Below are 15,801 nucleotides of genomic sequence, written 5' to 3' on the forward strand. Positions count from 1 at the left end.
AAATTAGCTTTTGCTCAAGCTTGGTAGATTTTTACCATGGAAAGCTACCTGGGTAAATACTATGCCAATCTTGGGCCTGCCCTCTTTTCAGAACAGTACAAAGCACTGACAACCCTTAATGCCTCAATGTTCCGGAAGGCAACATTGAGGGGAGAAATGTCAGTCAGCTGGTTTAACGGAATAAATTTCCTAATCATGTGGCAATAGAAACACACAAAACTGTACCACTGCCTTAGCCAACCCTTCAGCTCTTTTGGACTATTATTTCCATCAGCTCCATGCTAGCTGAAGCTAATGGGAATAATCCAAAACCTCGGGAAGGTTAAAAGCTGTCCTACATCAAGAAAGTGAATTTCTGTTGGGGGAGAATCAATACCACACACTTTTCTTTCTTTTTTGCAGAATCCAGCTCCACTCAGAAGTCTTGAGTGTACTATCTTTCTCCAGAGAAGCAGCACATGTTGGAACTAACCCAGAACAGTCCTTTAACAATACTACATTACAATGTCTTCCAACTGGCTGATAAATAAGCCTACTAACAATGCTTTTCCAATGAATATGGTGTTCCAAGTAGGCCAACACCACGTATAACACAGAAACACAGAATATACATAATTTTTTGTGAGAGTACCATTTACTGTTAATGGAGTAGCATACAGTACACTTTATGTTCCTCTGTATCCTATGGGCTTAGTTTCTCTAAAATTAGTCCACTTGATCCTGAAATGTTTGTTCACTCCTGATTTAAGGCAATCGTATGTTTCAGGGATATAAGAGGTTAAATGAAATAAGAACATTTTACTGTATTTTTGGTTTCTGTGGAAGCCGCCCAGAGTGGCTGGGGAAACCCAGCCAGATGGGCGGGGTACAAATAATAAATTATTATTATTATTATTATTAACATTGTAAAGAAAACCTTCTTTTTAAAATAATGACAATTTTTTAAAAAAGCTAAAACCCGTACAACACAACCAGTCTGAAAAACCTTTGTTACTTGAAGGCAGCATTCTGTTCAATGCTTTGTTGTTAAAAGGGTTCTGCAGAGTGGGCTGGGCTGGGCAGGAGTCGAGAGCAGTGCTAAGTGTGGTGGCCCTGGGGGCTGGAGCTCATGCTTGCTCTATCACAAACCAGTCAAGATCAAAGCACGTCTGAACATGCGCCTGGCCAAATCCAAACTTCAGAACTGTACTAGCCAGTTTTGTCTGGTGAGATTGCAAGATAGGATGTTTTTCTTGTAGCATGGTCTCTAGTTTGGCATCTGTTCACCTAGTGCCATACAACCAACAATATCTGTTTCCAGATTGGTGTGCAATACCTGCAAGGTGATTCATTGCAAACAGTTTGCATGCCAAATTGGGTAGCGATTTTACAAACACAAGGTACGGGAATTTCCAAAATATAAGGCATTACACCCCAATGGGATTTCTGAGAACGAGCAGTGACTGTTTACAGTCAAGTTAACTTAGGCTGGGGAGGTGGCATAATGAGAAGAGTTAAGGAAGTGGCAAAGCAGGGATGAGGAACTGAAGGCAAATGAAGGTGATCTCGTGTATTTTAGGGGATAGGAGAGGATTTCATGAAGTCTGAGAAACACACCACTGCATACATAGATACAATTTGCCTAGCTGTTTGATTTGCCTTAATGTTCACCAGCTATTAAAAAAAGACACAGAGAGCATTGGTGGCATAGCCAATTCTGTTTTATTCATTTAAAAACCATTTCCTCATACAGGTTCCCTGATAAATTATATCCCCAGCTTTTAGCTGTGGGATAGCAGAGTGCAAACAGGAGTGTATTTCAAGCAAACAAAATGGCTGCAACAGTCTTAAGAGGCACCCTGATGCTCTGAATTTTGGGTTCACTCTTTTTTTTCTGCACACACACACACACACAAAATGTTTGATGGAAGGTAGAAGAGGTACTATATAAATTTTTCTGCTACACGCAATTGTCGTCACACATTCCCTCGGGTGGGCTAAATCCTCACAGAGACTCATATATTAGAAACATTTTCCTTTCTGCCCCAAGATTCTGAAAATGCATTTCTGGAAACAGACGATATATAAAGCAGAAAATATTAATCCAGTAAAACAAACTACGTATATCTTTAAGATCGAAACAGGAATGTTTGGCAGTAATTTTGTTGACTATTTGTATGGGGGTATTTGGTCATGGAAAATAAAATCAAACCATTTCTACTGGCTCCGGCTGTGCAAATATGGCACAATCAGTAGTTTAGAATTTACATTACCACTCTAAAACAAAACTATTTCCTGTTTTCGTAGATACTGTCAAGGACTAACCCTTTGTAAAATAATAATAATGAGACAGAAGTGCACATCATGGGAATAGGAACTGTGGTCCTTTAGAATCTTGCTTTTTTTTTCTTTAACAAGCCATTATTTTCTGTTAAAAATACATGGGAGCGACAAGACATACCTACAAGTTTGTCCTTGTATTTAATCTGCACAGAAGTCAATATGGGCTAACAGCTCCCTATGCTGGCTTGTAGGGTATTGTGCTTTACATTTGGGGCACTCCAGGAAACTTTCATCAAGAAGATTTGAACGTTTGGGTGAAGGACATTTGTTCTGTATTGTCAGCTTGTCTTCAAAGGCAGCCTGGAAGTTGTGCAAGACTTCTGTACATCCTCCACACTCTGGAAGCTTCTGAAAAAAATGAATTGGTGCATCTAAATATTTCCCACTACAAATTAATAATATTCCTTTATAGGTCCAGCCAATCTTCTTAGCACTACACTGAATTCCACCCAATGACTCTAGAAACACAGTACTACTCACTGAGGGCTCAAGGCGAGTTATTTGGTCCCTTGCCTTGCGCAGCTCCTTAAGGACTTTGCTCAACTGATGCTGCAAGTTCTGTCGGTCGAGCTTCTCATTCTCAAAATCAGATGTGCATGCCTGGATCTGGCAAGAAACATTGGGTGAAAAACCAGAGAGTCTGTTACACACGCCGGATTTCATGCTATTAATTACATGATCTCTTTAGGAAAACAAAAGGTTGGATCTAAAGCAAATAAATAAATTAAAGCCTATTTTGAAGGGTTTGTGCGATGTATTTTTAATGTTCTGCTACTGCATGTACGGGGACATGGGTGGCACTGTGGGTTAAACCACAGAGCCTAGGACTTGCCAATCAGGTCGGCGGGTGAGCTCCCATTGCTCTGTCCCAGCTCCTGCCAACCTAGCAGTTTGAAAGCACGTCAAAGTGCAAGTAGATAAAGAGGTACCGCTCCGGCGGGAAGGTAAACGGCGTTTCCATGCGCTGCTCTGGTTCGCCAGAAGCGGCTTAGTCATGCTGGCCACATGACCCGGAAGCTGTACGCCAGCTCTCTCCCCCTTTACCTTACTGCATGTACACACAAAGTTGTTAAGTCCTTTAATATTTCAAAAAACCTCACTACCATAACCATAGAATTAAATGAGTAGAGATTCTACAGCGGGATGCCAATTAAATGAATGGATTTTAAATTCTCACTTAGTTCAAAACTTTCCTATCAGCAGTAAGTACCAAGACAAATCGCTATCATGAAAAATGCACAATATATCTCAATATGAGGAAGAACAGCTTACTTGCTTGTATTGTAATAAAACTGCCTAAAATATTAACATGAATATTATACCTATGGGTTTTAGTTCTGACTGAAAAGTGCCATTAAAATAATAGTGTGTAACCTGGTACCTGCTGTTCCAAAGCTGTTATCCTTGTGTGTTCTTCCTGCTGCTTTAGCAAAGATCTCTGAAGCATCTCAACCTATATCACGTGTAAAAGACTATATTAACAAGACAATTCTATAAGGTGGTTTCAAATAATCAACCTATGTAAATCCATGGGTTTTCATTGGTTTTATACATCCTTACCGGTAAGATGGTAGAGCTGCTACTCCAGGTTCCTTGCTTTTAAAAGTTTTTAAGCATGCTGAACAAGTATTTTTAGGAACAACCCTTTTGTTGAAATTGTGTTTTATATTGTTTTTATTGTTGCATTTTAAAGTGTTGTGACCCACCCTGGGACTTCAGAGTGAAGGTGGGTAATAAATTAAATTAACCATATTTTGCTTCTACTTGGTTATGCATCTCACCTAAGAAAAAGGAACAGGGTAGAGAACAGTGGTTTCCTCCTTTTCCTGCTGCCTCCCCCCCCCATGTTTCTTTGCTCAACTCACACCCAAGGAGACCAATGCATGGAAGCACATATTGCTTGCCAATATAGGACAGGTATCTAAGCAAAGATGCTACCTGTCCACACTTGGTTGATTTCAGTGGTAAGGGCCCTTGAAATGCACATTCCTTTGAAAGCAATGCGGTGTGGCTAATCAGCATTGGCACTTACCACATTTATATGTGCATCTGATATAATTCGCAGCCCCTTGAATTATGGAGGGGGAAAAGGGTAGGGATCATATTGGGCTTGGAGGTCACCTTCCACCCCAACTCCATAAATGTGTAAGTTGTGAAAGTGAAGTCAGCAACTCCCCTATATACCAACCTGAGATGAGAGTGCTTGCGTTCGTTTCCTTTCTTCCTCAAGCTGGTCTCTGGTCACTTCATTTTCTTGAGTAAGCCTCTGCAGCATCTGCCCTTTGAGGTTGTTTTCGTCCTGAAGAGTCTGAATGTCAGCCTGCTTGTGCGACTTTAGTAGACTATTTAAATTCATCACCTCCTGCTTGGCTTCGTCATACTTCCTTTTGAATTCAATCAGGTCAGAATGCAGCTGGGCTACGGAACGCCTTTCTGTCTCTAGATCATTTCTGGCGGCTAGCAACAACTGCTCGTAATATCTCTGCTTATCTTCTGGCAGGAACCCACAACAGAACATGGAAGAGAAAAGTGGGGGGGGGGGGATGCTTCAACAAAGATCCTTAGCAAACTCGCACCCGCAGAACGTATTTGTAAACAAAAATGAACAGCCTTATTCTAGACTCTGCCTTGCCCCTCGCAGTAAGCTGTATTTCCTTATTCAAACTTACTCAGAAGGAAATTTAAGACACTAATACGTTGTTAAAGCAATGCCAAGACAACTCAATATTTATTTATCCCAACATCCATGATTCGCAGCTAAGCAATGATCAGTATATATTTGTACACCATTTTTTAAAAAATTTTTACAGCACGTGTATAAGTATCTGAAAAGAGTGATAATTTAATTTAGTTTTATGCTTGTAAGTGTTCACAGCTAACAACAGAAAACTGATCTGGGATAGCTTTCTCCACGTAAACTAATTTGTCATGCAATCTGTTGAGCCTGAAGAAAAGCCAGCTAATACCTTCTGCCCTGGTTTCATTGGGTTGGTGCTGGTTAACAGTTTCCAGCTGCTGTTCCAGTTCAAAGAGCCTTGCCACAAGGCTCTGAACGTAGGCTTCTCGCTGTTGGTCATATATTAGCCACTGCTGGTTTTTCTCCAGAGCCTTGAGAGGGAAGATAATAAGTAAGTTGGTTAAGAGTTGCTTCAAGGAAAGTACTGATAAGTTACCTTTCTGTAAGTCATATGTATTATCAGTACACGAAAAGCATCCTACTTGGCACAGGCGCCTCAGCCTAAAGAAGACTGTGTTTTTCAACTTTATGCTTTCTACCAATTTTGAAATATTTAACTGTTAAAGATCATGTGAACACAAGTTTTAATAAATAAAATTCAACTTTACTTTGACTGCAAGGTGTACCTTGGAATTTCCGTCAATCACTCACACATGCCTGTTTTTGCTTTTATTTATGCAAGAGGTGTTTAGCTGTTATCAACCTAATAAAACATGCTTAATACCACCAAGGAGCACTCCCCTAAATCTGAGAAGCACCCTTTGGGTATTAAGAGGTGCTGCCATCACATGTTTTCCTCAAAGTGATTCGCAGTGTCAGAAACTAAATACACATAAATGAACTTACTTTTAATCAAACAACCAGATCAGCTTTTATTTAAGATCAGGAAAACCTTGTAAAGATAGGGCAAGTATAGGCATACCATCTGCTGATGTCATTGGTTATCTCTTGCAAACAATACAGATTGTGAAATACTCCGGGAAACAGAAGCTACCTGAGAGATTTTCCAAAGCACTTTTAAAGCAAGTATTATTCTTAAGATTCACTTCTAACGATGACAATGCTACTGAAACCACACTTATTCACATTATGAAGCTTCAAGATATTTGCTTCAACATACGATTCCAAGAGTTAATTATACTGTTTTAATAAGATCAGCAAATTATTATTTTATAATATAATTGCATATTTTGAGTGTTAAAGAAAAATAGGCACCCCAAACAAGCTGTGAAGTTGGCTATGTATAGGCAAAGTAGTTACAAAAGTGTGGTAGGAGGTTGCGTTTCCTATTCCAAGACCTATAAAAATTTATGGCTCCGTGCAGCCCAAACAGTCTGTACCTGTGCTACCTGGTAAATCTCCTTTCTACGTTAACTTTGGCCAGGATCCAAAGAACTACTTGGGCCCGCAAAACAGGCTTGTGCTAGCACAGTGAAATTTGACTTTTTCTTGAACCACCACCTCCCAAGTCATATTGAACAGTCTTCAAAATGGTTTTTAATTTCTGGAGTAGTTTGTATGCATCCCAGTGGCTGCAGTTAGGGGGCATTATATACTTTCTTCCAAGGCTCACAATACTATTTTTGTGTTTGTGTGTGTATTTGACATATGGAAAAGTTAGCTACAGCAACATAAAGGGCAGCATCCAAGAAAGTAGTCTGTTAGCACAAGGGCTTCCACCTAAACAATGTGACTTTCCCTGCCTCTCTTCTGCGCACTGCCTAGACTGCTCTGGGTGTTCCCCCAATCCTCCAGAGCAAATTTAGTTAGGGTGTGTAGGGAGGGAAAGTTCTGTTGTGCAGCCATAAATCCTTGTGATAACAGAACTACTTCATTGGGCACTGCCCAAAATCATAGGCATTCAGTCCTGAGGCTCGCCTACAACTCTATACAACAGTTCAAGCTTCGAGATATGCATTTCTATACAATTAACCACTCTAATTGCTAGTTTACTGAGAGTGTAGTAGCAGAGGCTTATACAAGGTCAAAAGGTAAATGTCAGTCTTGAAACATTATTTTGTATTATTTCACACCCATGGAGGGAAATGCAGAGCTTGTTCGCCTGTCACTGTCCCTTTTGCTTTAAAAAATAATAATTCTAAAAGATGCATGGTATTAAGCATACTTAGATGCAGGTGTGTAGCAAGGAATGAAGCCATGACACAGGTAGGGCAGTGGCTCCATCGGAGCAAGTGAACAATGGCAGATGCCCAAGAGATAAGAAAAATTTGGTCTGCATGTAAACGCCCTGGTGACTAAATACAAGGAGTCATCTGTAGATCGTAGGGAAGTTACAATATTAAAAACTAAAAATGCATAATAAGTACAAAAATAAACCAACAATTCTTCTTTCCACAACACATTCATCGCATAAAGCTTGATTGGGGAAATTTGCCCTTCTTTGAAGGAATCGTAAAACACCTGAACATAAACTTGGCACAACCTATCCATAGGGCGCCATCTGTGGTGCGGTGCTGAGACAATCCCACAAGCCAGTCACAGTTACTAGTTTGTGCAACATTTTTTTGAAGAAATGATGGGCTGTATAATTCTCATTTATGGTCAAGTAAAGGAGACTCATGGAAGCAGGTATAGCTCACTGAATCCTGCCCCCACCCCAGGTGAGGAGACCGAGTAGAGATCTGAACATGGCCCTAACACAGCACTCTAAACATTGCCAATTCACATTTCTGCGGCACAAGTATAATTAGAAGTGTCACTTACAATGGCAGCTAGAACACTGCTAACGCCTTAAAGGTTACTTGCATTTTAATGCAAAGCAGCCCGTAAAGTACCATTTCATATCTGCCTGGGAACTAATTCTTATGTGAAGTTGTGGGTGAATAATGGGCTGGAGCTGTTGCCGTCAAGTTCTGAGTTGTCTCCCAAACATAGCCAGATGCTTGTGAATGTAAATCTGGACTAGACAATAGACTTTGGTCTAATCTAGCATGGTGGTTCCACGTCTTGCACTCATAAGTTTACATAGAAACATAGGAAGCTGCCTTATTCACAGGGATAACATGGGTCCATCTAGTACATTATTGTCTACAATGACTAGCAGAGCTTCAAACATGGGTCTCTCCCAGCCCCACCTGAAAATGCCAAGGATTGAATCTGCAACATTCTGCCTGCAAAGCAGATGTTCTGCCACTGAGCTCTACCATACACATCTATTTGGGAGCAAGCCCCGTTTTGAGTCCCTAGAACTTGCTTCCAAGTAAACATGCAAGGGATTGGCCTGAACTATTAGGTATTTCTCTTCAGTAGTACACACACACACACACACACACACACACACAGCGCCATTTAAAAAAGAATCTTACATCTTTCAGCTGGATTTCAACTTCATTTGTTGATGTTCCAGTGCAGTTTATAGCAGTTTCCTGCAAAACACAAACCAGTTCAACAGTTTGATTTTGCTAAGCTGGGTGCACATGTCTCTAATTTTTAGACAGGAATATATACAACCACATCACGGCATGCAGTTTTCTAAGATCAACTTGTTCTATGTAATAGGGAAAGCATCATTTTAAAAAGCCAATTGACTTCTTATGCGCACTACATCAAATATCTCCTGAAGAATTATTTTCTTCTGTATTGTGGGTCGAAAAGGAACTACCTGCAATAGAAAAACTTCATTACATTCACTATGGGATATGCCCCCAAACTCTCAGATTCCTTTGATTAAGTGCCAATGATATGGCTTTGATTGCTCTGACCAACTACATCCCCAAAGAATATAAAATATTACACATCAACATTACATAAAAAACAATTAAAATGCAACATTATTCAGCCAATACACTTGGAGCAGGCACCATGGCAGCAATACAGGATAGGTTAATATATTCTTCATAGAAAACTAGTTCTACAAATGCTTTTGCAGCATGGCGCACCTTCAGCAACTAGAACAAGGGTATTAATGCAGTGCTAGATGCACCTCTGGGATAGATTGTTCCAGAGGTGGGGAAAGATGACATAAAAACCCCTACACCCATCCCTCTGCTTCACCCAGGATGGGACAACCATGAAGGAAGAGGCATTCTGTCATAAATTTTGGCTCCAAACAGTTTAGGAATGGATGTGTTACTAGCACCTTGAGTTGGATCCAGAAGCATACTAACAAGTGCAACTCCTTCAAAGTTGGTGTGGCCTGTGTTCATACTCGGCTGCATTTTGCACTAGTTGCAACTTTTACGTAACTGGTGCTAAAATGGATTTCAAAAGATTTCATATTTTAGGTATTGGGAACTATTTTCAGCAGACACTATTAAGTTACACACCGAGTTATTTGCCAATCTGCGCCTTCCAAACCCAAATGGGGATTCAGAGGGCTTTTGCAATACTAGGGGAATATATATCTATATATCTACACACACACACCCTTTGGAAGCCTTTTCGGTTTATTCAACTCAGTCCTACAGGAGTAAGTATATTGCCCATTAGCAGAAATTAATTCCCTTCTAGCACAAGGCTGATCCGACTTGAACGTAACCTGCATTCAAAATGCATTTTCAACAGTTGCACATCCTAGCCACAATCCCATATAAACATACGTATGCTTAAGCTATTGAAATCAATCGGCTTAAGTGCATTCAATTCTGTACTGGACTGCGGCCAAGGGGTTTAAATACTAGGATTCCCAAATGGCATACTAAAAATTAAACAAGGCGCTAACTTGTTGCCGGCCCTAAAATAACAGGACTAACTTCTTTTCCTGTAAATGTTTGATCACCAATTGAAAACACACACAGCCAGCCTGTAACTTATACAGTGGTACCTCGGTTTATGAACAGTCCTGTTTACAAACTATTTGGTTTACGAACTCCGCAAAACCAGAAGTAGTGTTCCAGTTTGCGAACTTTACCTCAGTCTACAAACGGAATCCGAACGGTGGAAGGGCACCGCCGGCGGGAGGCCTCATTAGGGAAAGTGTGGTTTAAGAACAGACTTCAGGAACAGATTAAGTTCGTAAATCGAGGTACCACTGTATATGCCGTTTCACACAATGTAGCTGATATTCTATTGCCACCTACCTTCTCTTCATGGTATTGCCATAATTGTTTTCCACAATATTCTACGTCGAATCAAAAGCCTTTTGCAAGGAATCAGACTCACCAACATTCCATTTACCAAACTAGAGATTACTAAAGTTATCTGCTGATGTTAACAATACTAAAAGTCTGTCGGTGTTAGCAATGGGATAATTAATGGGCTAGCAAAGCTGTCAAATTGTGGAACTTGCTCCAGCAGGAGACAGCAATGGCTTTACAAGAAGACTTGATAATTTGATGGAGGATGAGCCTATCAAAGGCCGTTCACCACAATGGCTGTGTTCTACCTTCACTGTCGGAGGTAGTACAGTGGTGCCTCGCACGACGAAAAACGCGCAAGACAAAAGAGTTTTCCGTTTTTTGAGTCGTTCCGCAAGACGAATTTCCCTATGGGCTTGCTTCGCAAGACGAAACGTCTTGCGAGTTCTTGCGAGTTTGTTTCCTTTTTCTTAAAGCCGCTAAGCCGTTAATAGCCGCTAATCCGCTAATAGCCGTGCTTCGCAAGACGAAAAAACCGCAAGACGAAGAGACTCGCGGAACGGATTAATTTCGTCTTGCGAGGCACCACTGTATGTCTCCGAATGTCAGTTGCTGAGAATAGCAGGTAGGGAGTGCTTGCGTGTTTCCCACAGGCCACTGCGAGAACAGGATGAAGGACTAGATGGGCCATTGGCCTGATCCAGCAGGCTCTTTTTACGCTTCTTATGTTAAAAGAATTTGGTCTAAGCTGGTGCTATGCATCAATTAGAACAGGGATGTCCATACGGTCGACCACAACTATGGCCCCGTAAGCCACCTAACCCAACCCCCTGCTCAGTGCAGGAATTCCAGAGTTAGAGCATCCCTAATAGATGGCTGCCCAGCCTCTATTTGAAGGCCTAATGCAAAAACAACAACAACAACAACAACAACAACTCACCACCACTGTAGGCAGTTGGTTCCATTGTCACACTGCTCTTACCATCAAGAACATTAAGCTAATGCTGTTTTAATTGTAAATGGTATGGCTTTCATATATTTTATATGTGTATATAGCTTTAATTCTATCAATGTTTAATTATTTTTAAATTGTTTTCTATGCTTTAAGCACTTCTCATTTTTATCTGTAAGCTGTCGTTTGTCCTGTCGTGGAAAATGGTGGGGTAATAAATATAGAACAACAGCCATAATAACTTACCTGGGAAATCTGCACATTATTAGCTCTATTTTCAAGGTCTGAACAATCTGTAGTAACTGCAGATAACTGGTTTTTCAACCGATCCACCTCTTCTGAGAGGGAATGGAGTAGCTGCTCTCTCTTTGCCACTTCCTGTGTTTTCTCTTCTAGTTGACCAAGCAGAGAAGTAACATCACCATTTTTACTTTTGATCTTCAGCTTGTCTTTCAGGAGCTGAATTTCTTGATTTTTCTCTCCAAGGATATTATTACATTTTGCATTTTCTGTTTCAAGGGCAAGTATTCTCTACATGAAAATGTAAGCAAGCATATTATCACAGTTAACAAGCCGATTTTGAAATAAAATATTCTTAATTGTACAGGGCAAGCAATCATACCGGTACTGTTAGCAACTATGATGGTATAATTGGTGTTTTGTGGCAAAGTAACTTATCTCCCTAGTTCTGACTTTGAGAGAGAAGACACTTTAAAGGTTCAAAATTAACATTCAGATTTTAAGTAATATGCAATACAAAATCACTTCATTTGTTAAATCTTCAATGATTCCTTTACAGTTAACAGCACAAGACAGGAAGTTTTGCATGCAGAAATGTTTATATCACCTCCAGGAATCTGTTCCTTTCTTCTGGCATCATTTTTCTTTTGCCCTTAGTGAGGTCTTCCAAAGATTTTTTAAGGGCTGCATTCTCTTTCTTATATACCTGCAACTCAGATTCAGATTTGGAATCACCAGACTTCAATCCCCACTTGCCGATATTCATCTCTTTGATGTCCTTCAGATTTTCTAAAAATAAATAACCAGGTACCATTGAAGGAACAGCCTCTTCTGTCCTTGCATTATGTATGTTTCATTGCAGTGTCCAAAGTGGCTTGTAATAAAGCCTCAATTCAAGTCTCATTAAATAAGATGAATAACTCGTCTTTCAGCCTGATCTTAAGCAAGCTTACTCAGAAGTCTAACCAAATTCACTGGGACTTCCTCTATAGAAATTATTTTAAAAATTTGAAGCCATAGAGTTGTAGTCAGTGTAGCACTATGGAGAACTTTCCTTCAATGCTAGGATTTCGCACTGGGCAAAGGAACATTCTCTCCTTCTCCCTTCCCTAAAACTGTTCTGGAGTTCCCCTAATCCTCTAAAGCAGATTTGGAGGCAATGAAGGGTGCACAAGGGAGGAAAGGTTGGGGGGGGGGAAGTACCACTATGTGACAACTAATCCTTTTGCACAAATGTTTAATTGAATATACCACACTTGGTCCCAAACATGCATAAAACAGGATTATAGCAGTAAGTTTGACTCACAAACATTTTGAATAGAACAAAAATCCCTATTCAAAGAACATAATATTTCCACTGAAATAGGCAGTGCTCCTTCCAAAGTTAAGAGCAGCAAAATTAAAAATGTGTAGAATTTGTGGGCTGATAGTTAGAAACAACAACATAACTGCAAAAAAACCAAACTGAAATATTTATGATCCCTGTTACAGTTATAATACTTAGTTAGTCTGCAACAAAACATCACAACGGAATATATAAAAAATGCAGCTGTGTCTGCCACATCATGTGATGCTTGGAAAATATGGCACAAAGGAAATAGGAAGTACTGAAAGGTCATAAGGACTAATACATTTTATTATATACTGTAAAATTATTATTATATGAAACTTCTAGTAGACTTCTGAGAGAATGGCTGGCACAATACATTTTGCCACCAGCAAAATCCCCCTATCAAGCTGTATACCGTATTTTTCGCCCCATAGGACACACCGCCCCATAGGACGCACCTAGCTTTGGGGGGGGGTATAAAGAAAAAAAATTATTCCCCCCCCCCAGGCGCGGGGCTAGCGCGGGGGAAGCCCGAGCTTCCCCCGACCCCAGAACAGGCTGCTGTCTGCAAGCCTTGCGAGCCTGGCGGGACCTCCCGCTGGGCGCGGGAGGCTTGTGGACACCTTCCTGAAGCACGGGGCGTCCTCTGGAGGTCGCCCCATGCTTTGGGATGCAGGCTGCCGCCCCAAGCCTCGAGCGCCTGGCGGGACCTCCCGTGGGCGCGCGAGGCTTGCGGACACTTGCCCGAAGCACGGGGCGTCCTCCGGGCTGCAGGTTGCTGCCCACAAGCCTTGCGAGCCCGCGGGAACTCCCCCGGGCTCGCAAGGCTTGCGAATAGCTTCCTGAAGCCTGGAGAGCGAGAGGGGTCGGTGCGTACCGATGCCTCTCGCTCTCCAGGCGTCAGCGAAAGCCTGCATTCGCCCCATAGGACACACACACATTTCCCCTTCATTTTTGGAGGGGGGAAAGTGCATCTTATAGGGCGAAAAATACGGTAGTATGCAAGGTAAGTCAAGTTATTCTGATACCTGGGGCACAAAATCCCACAAGTACTTCCCCTTCATCCCTGGCAATAACAACACAGTAGTAATTCACTTAAATAACAATTTGCTGCCTTCTGTAACACCTCAAAGCATTTGCCTTATTATTATGATTTATTATCATTAGAATGTCTTGCCTACCAGAAGCTCCAGGGTGCATTACAACGTTACAAAGTACGATAGGTACTAAAATCAGGCATCAGATATTTTATGCAGCTTGCTACTCCCAGCATCAGCTCAAGCACAATATAGTCTATTTCCCCCTTCCCCCTTCCCTTCACTACTTGCAGGCATATTTTCTTAACGCTTCGCTTTGTTATTTTTTAAAAAAACAACAACCGGAAATGTAGTGCAGGTGCAAGAGGCTGCAAATTTCTTCAGAGCCATCATGTTAAACCCTCACTGTGGTGCCACTTCTCCAATGAAAACTGGCCCCTCAACTATTGTTTGTCCCGTAGAGGAAAGATTACAGCCATTTCATCTCCAGGAGAGAAATCACACCCACCCACCCTGGATTTAGCAGATCTCCCACGCAGCACAGTAGGGTCGTTTATTGTATTTGGTAGGAAACTTGAGGTGGCTAGAAAACGCCTAGCGGACAAGTAAAAAAAGAGATGGATAGGGAGGAGGTTTCGCTATGTGGGCAGGCAAAAGCTGGATAAGGCAGATCGCACATCTCCTGGACCATCAGTGTGCTGAAGAGGTGTTTGGTCTGTGGATGTATACAGGGCCGGATTTAGGTTTGATGAGGCCCTAAGCTACTGAAGTTAATGGGGCCCTTTATATGTCCAGCTGTCCTTTGTCAACAACAAATTGTTGCTGTTTTTTGGGTTCAATATATGCTATATGGTAATCTATGGACCTAATAGGTATCTAAAGCCATTTGCACATAAAATAGAGTATGTATTTTAACAAAGTAATTGTTAAACGGAAATATAAGTATTAATAGTATATTAATAGAAATATATTAATAGTATATTAATATAAGTATATTAATAGTATATTAATAGTGAAATACAACTGAGAATAAGTATATTAATAGTGAAACAATGATTAAGCTCTAACTTAAAATGATTTTTTATTCATAACAAAACTTGATAATGCAAACACATTGGCATTTGGCAATAAATGACATTCCTTTAGAAACACATTTTTTTTCCTTTAATTTTTTTTGGGGGCCCCCAAGGGAGTGGACCCTAAGCTATAGCTTGTTTAGTTTATACGTAAATCCGGCACTGCATGCATGCATGTACAGTATTTCTGTTTTGTCCCTGCTGCAATAACAAAAGCATAACGCCCTCTCCCCTGGAGCGCCTTATGGAAAAGCCGAGCAGGTGCAAGGCAGCGAAGCCAACCCAATATTCTGGGGACCCGCGTTTCTCTCCCTGACCCTAAGCCACCCCTTCCTTCGCCCATCCCGAGCCGAGCTCTCTTTCCCCCACTCCGCTCCGTTTACCCGCTTTCTTTCAGCCTCGGATGGTCGCGAAACTGTGGAGAGACCCGGCGAGCGAGCGAGCGACGGGAGGACAGGGCAGCGTCAAGGCTGCTGCTGCTGCTGCAACAACGGCGCCGCCGCCCCTCCCTTCCTTCCACCTCTCCGGGAGGGACGCGGAGGGGAGCCGCTTTACCGCTTCTCTTCGAACCCGGCCCCGCCCGAGCGCTTGCTTCCGGGAGTTTGAATGCCGCGGCTCCGCTCGACGCCATTTCCGTTTCAGTTAGAAAGCGACGGGGCGCGGGAAGGGTCAGAACGAGACGAAACGCCGGCGGAGCTGGAGCTTGCGCGGAGAAGGCGGCGCGAATGGCGGTGATTCAGAAGGGGTGGGGTTGAAGGAAGTAGGCGGAGAAAGAGAAGTGAGGGGGAGGACGTTGGAAGCTTGCAAGTTTTTTTTTGCGCGCCTGCCTCCTTTTCGGTGTATTTTAATGGAATACATTGCCCTGCTGTGGATTTTGCAGTTTCAGCATCCTTCGCCGCTGCAGAAGCGTTTTTAAAATTTCCATCAGCAATTCTGAAATGGGTGGTTTTCAATGTAGGAACGACTGAGCGGATCGACGCTGATTAGCTCGTCTGTAACCTTGTGCGAAAGAACACAGCAAAGCAAATAATAATAATAATAATCGGTGCTTTTTTCTAAAAAAAAAAAACC

At 41.7% G+C, this 15,801-nt stretch overlaps 1 protein-coding gene across 6 annotated transcripts; it reads right to left on the reverse strand.

The window, feature by feature from the left end:
* Nucleotides 1-1,682: 1,682 nt before the first annotated feature.
* On the reverse strand, nucleotides 1,683-15,389 carry CEP55 (centrosomal protein 55). 6 transcript variants are annotated; one of them, XM_083505900.1, is made up of 10 exons: nucleotides 15,114-15,365; nucleotides 11,895-12,076; nucleotides 11,294-11,578; nucleotides 8,386-8,445; nucleotides 5,289-5,430; nucleotides 4,511-4,812; nucleotides 3,704-3,775; nucleotides 2,803-2,928; nucleotides 2,441-2,670; nucleotides 1,683-2,046 (listed from the first exon to the last, which is right to left on the reverse strand). In XM_083505900.1, exons 2-9 carry the CDS (start codon nucleotides 12,051-12,053, stop codon nucleotides 2,461-2,463), a joined length of 1,356 nt encoding a protein of 451 aa, XP_083362026.1. In that variant the 5' UTR covers nucleotides 12,054-12,076; nucleotides 15,114-15,365; the 3' UTR covers nucleotides 1,683-2,046; nucleotides 2,441-2,460. The 6 variants fall into 6 exon arrangements, with proteins under 6 accessions (XP_083362026.1, XP_083362023.1, XP_083362027.1 ...); XM_083505897.1 differs by having other exon boundaries at nucleotides 4,511-4,815; XM_083505901.1 differs by having other exon boundaries at nucleotides 4,511-4,815; nucleotides 11,994-12,076; nucleotides 15,114-15,340.
* Between the last annotated feature and the right edge of the window lie 412 nt (nucleotides 15,390-15,801).

Source organism: Podarcis liolepis (genome assembly GCF_965112155.1).
Source record: "Podarcis liolepis genome assembly, chromosome: 5".
Classification (NCBI taxonomy): domain Eukaryota; kingdom Metazoa; phylum Chordata; class Lepidosauria; order Squamata; family Lacertidae; genus Podarcis; species Podarcis liolepis.

Bases quoted from the DNA above. Each gene is read 5' to 3' on its own strand.
- CEP55 (XM_083505897.1), bottom strand. From the start codon at position 12,053: ATGAATATCGGCAAGTGGGGATTGAAGTCTGGTGATTCCAAATCTGAA. The intron at 4,816-5,288 runs GTATTAGCTGGC...GGTTCCTGCCAG, and splicing joins CAATGAAACCAGGGCAGAAG to AAGATAAGCAGAGATATTAC. The intron at 2,671-2,802 runs GTGAGTAGTACT...CATTTTTTTCAG, and splicing joins TAACTCGCCTTGAGCCCTCA to AAGCTTCCAGAGTGTGGAGG.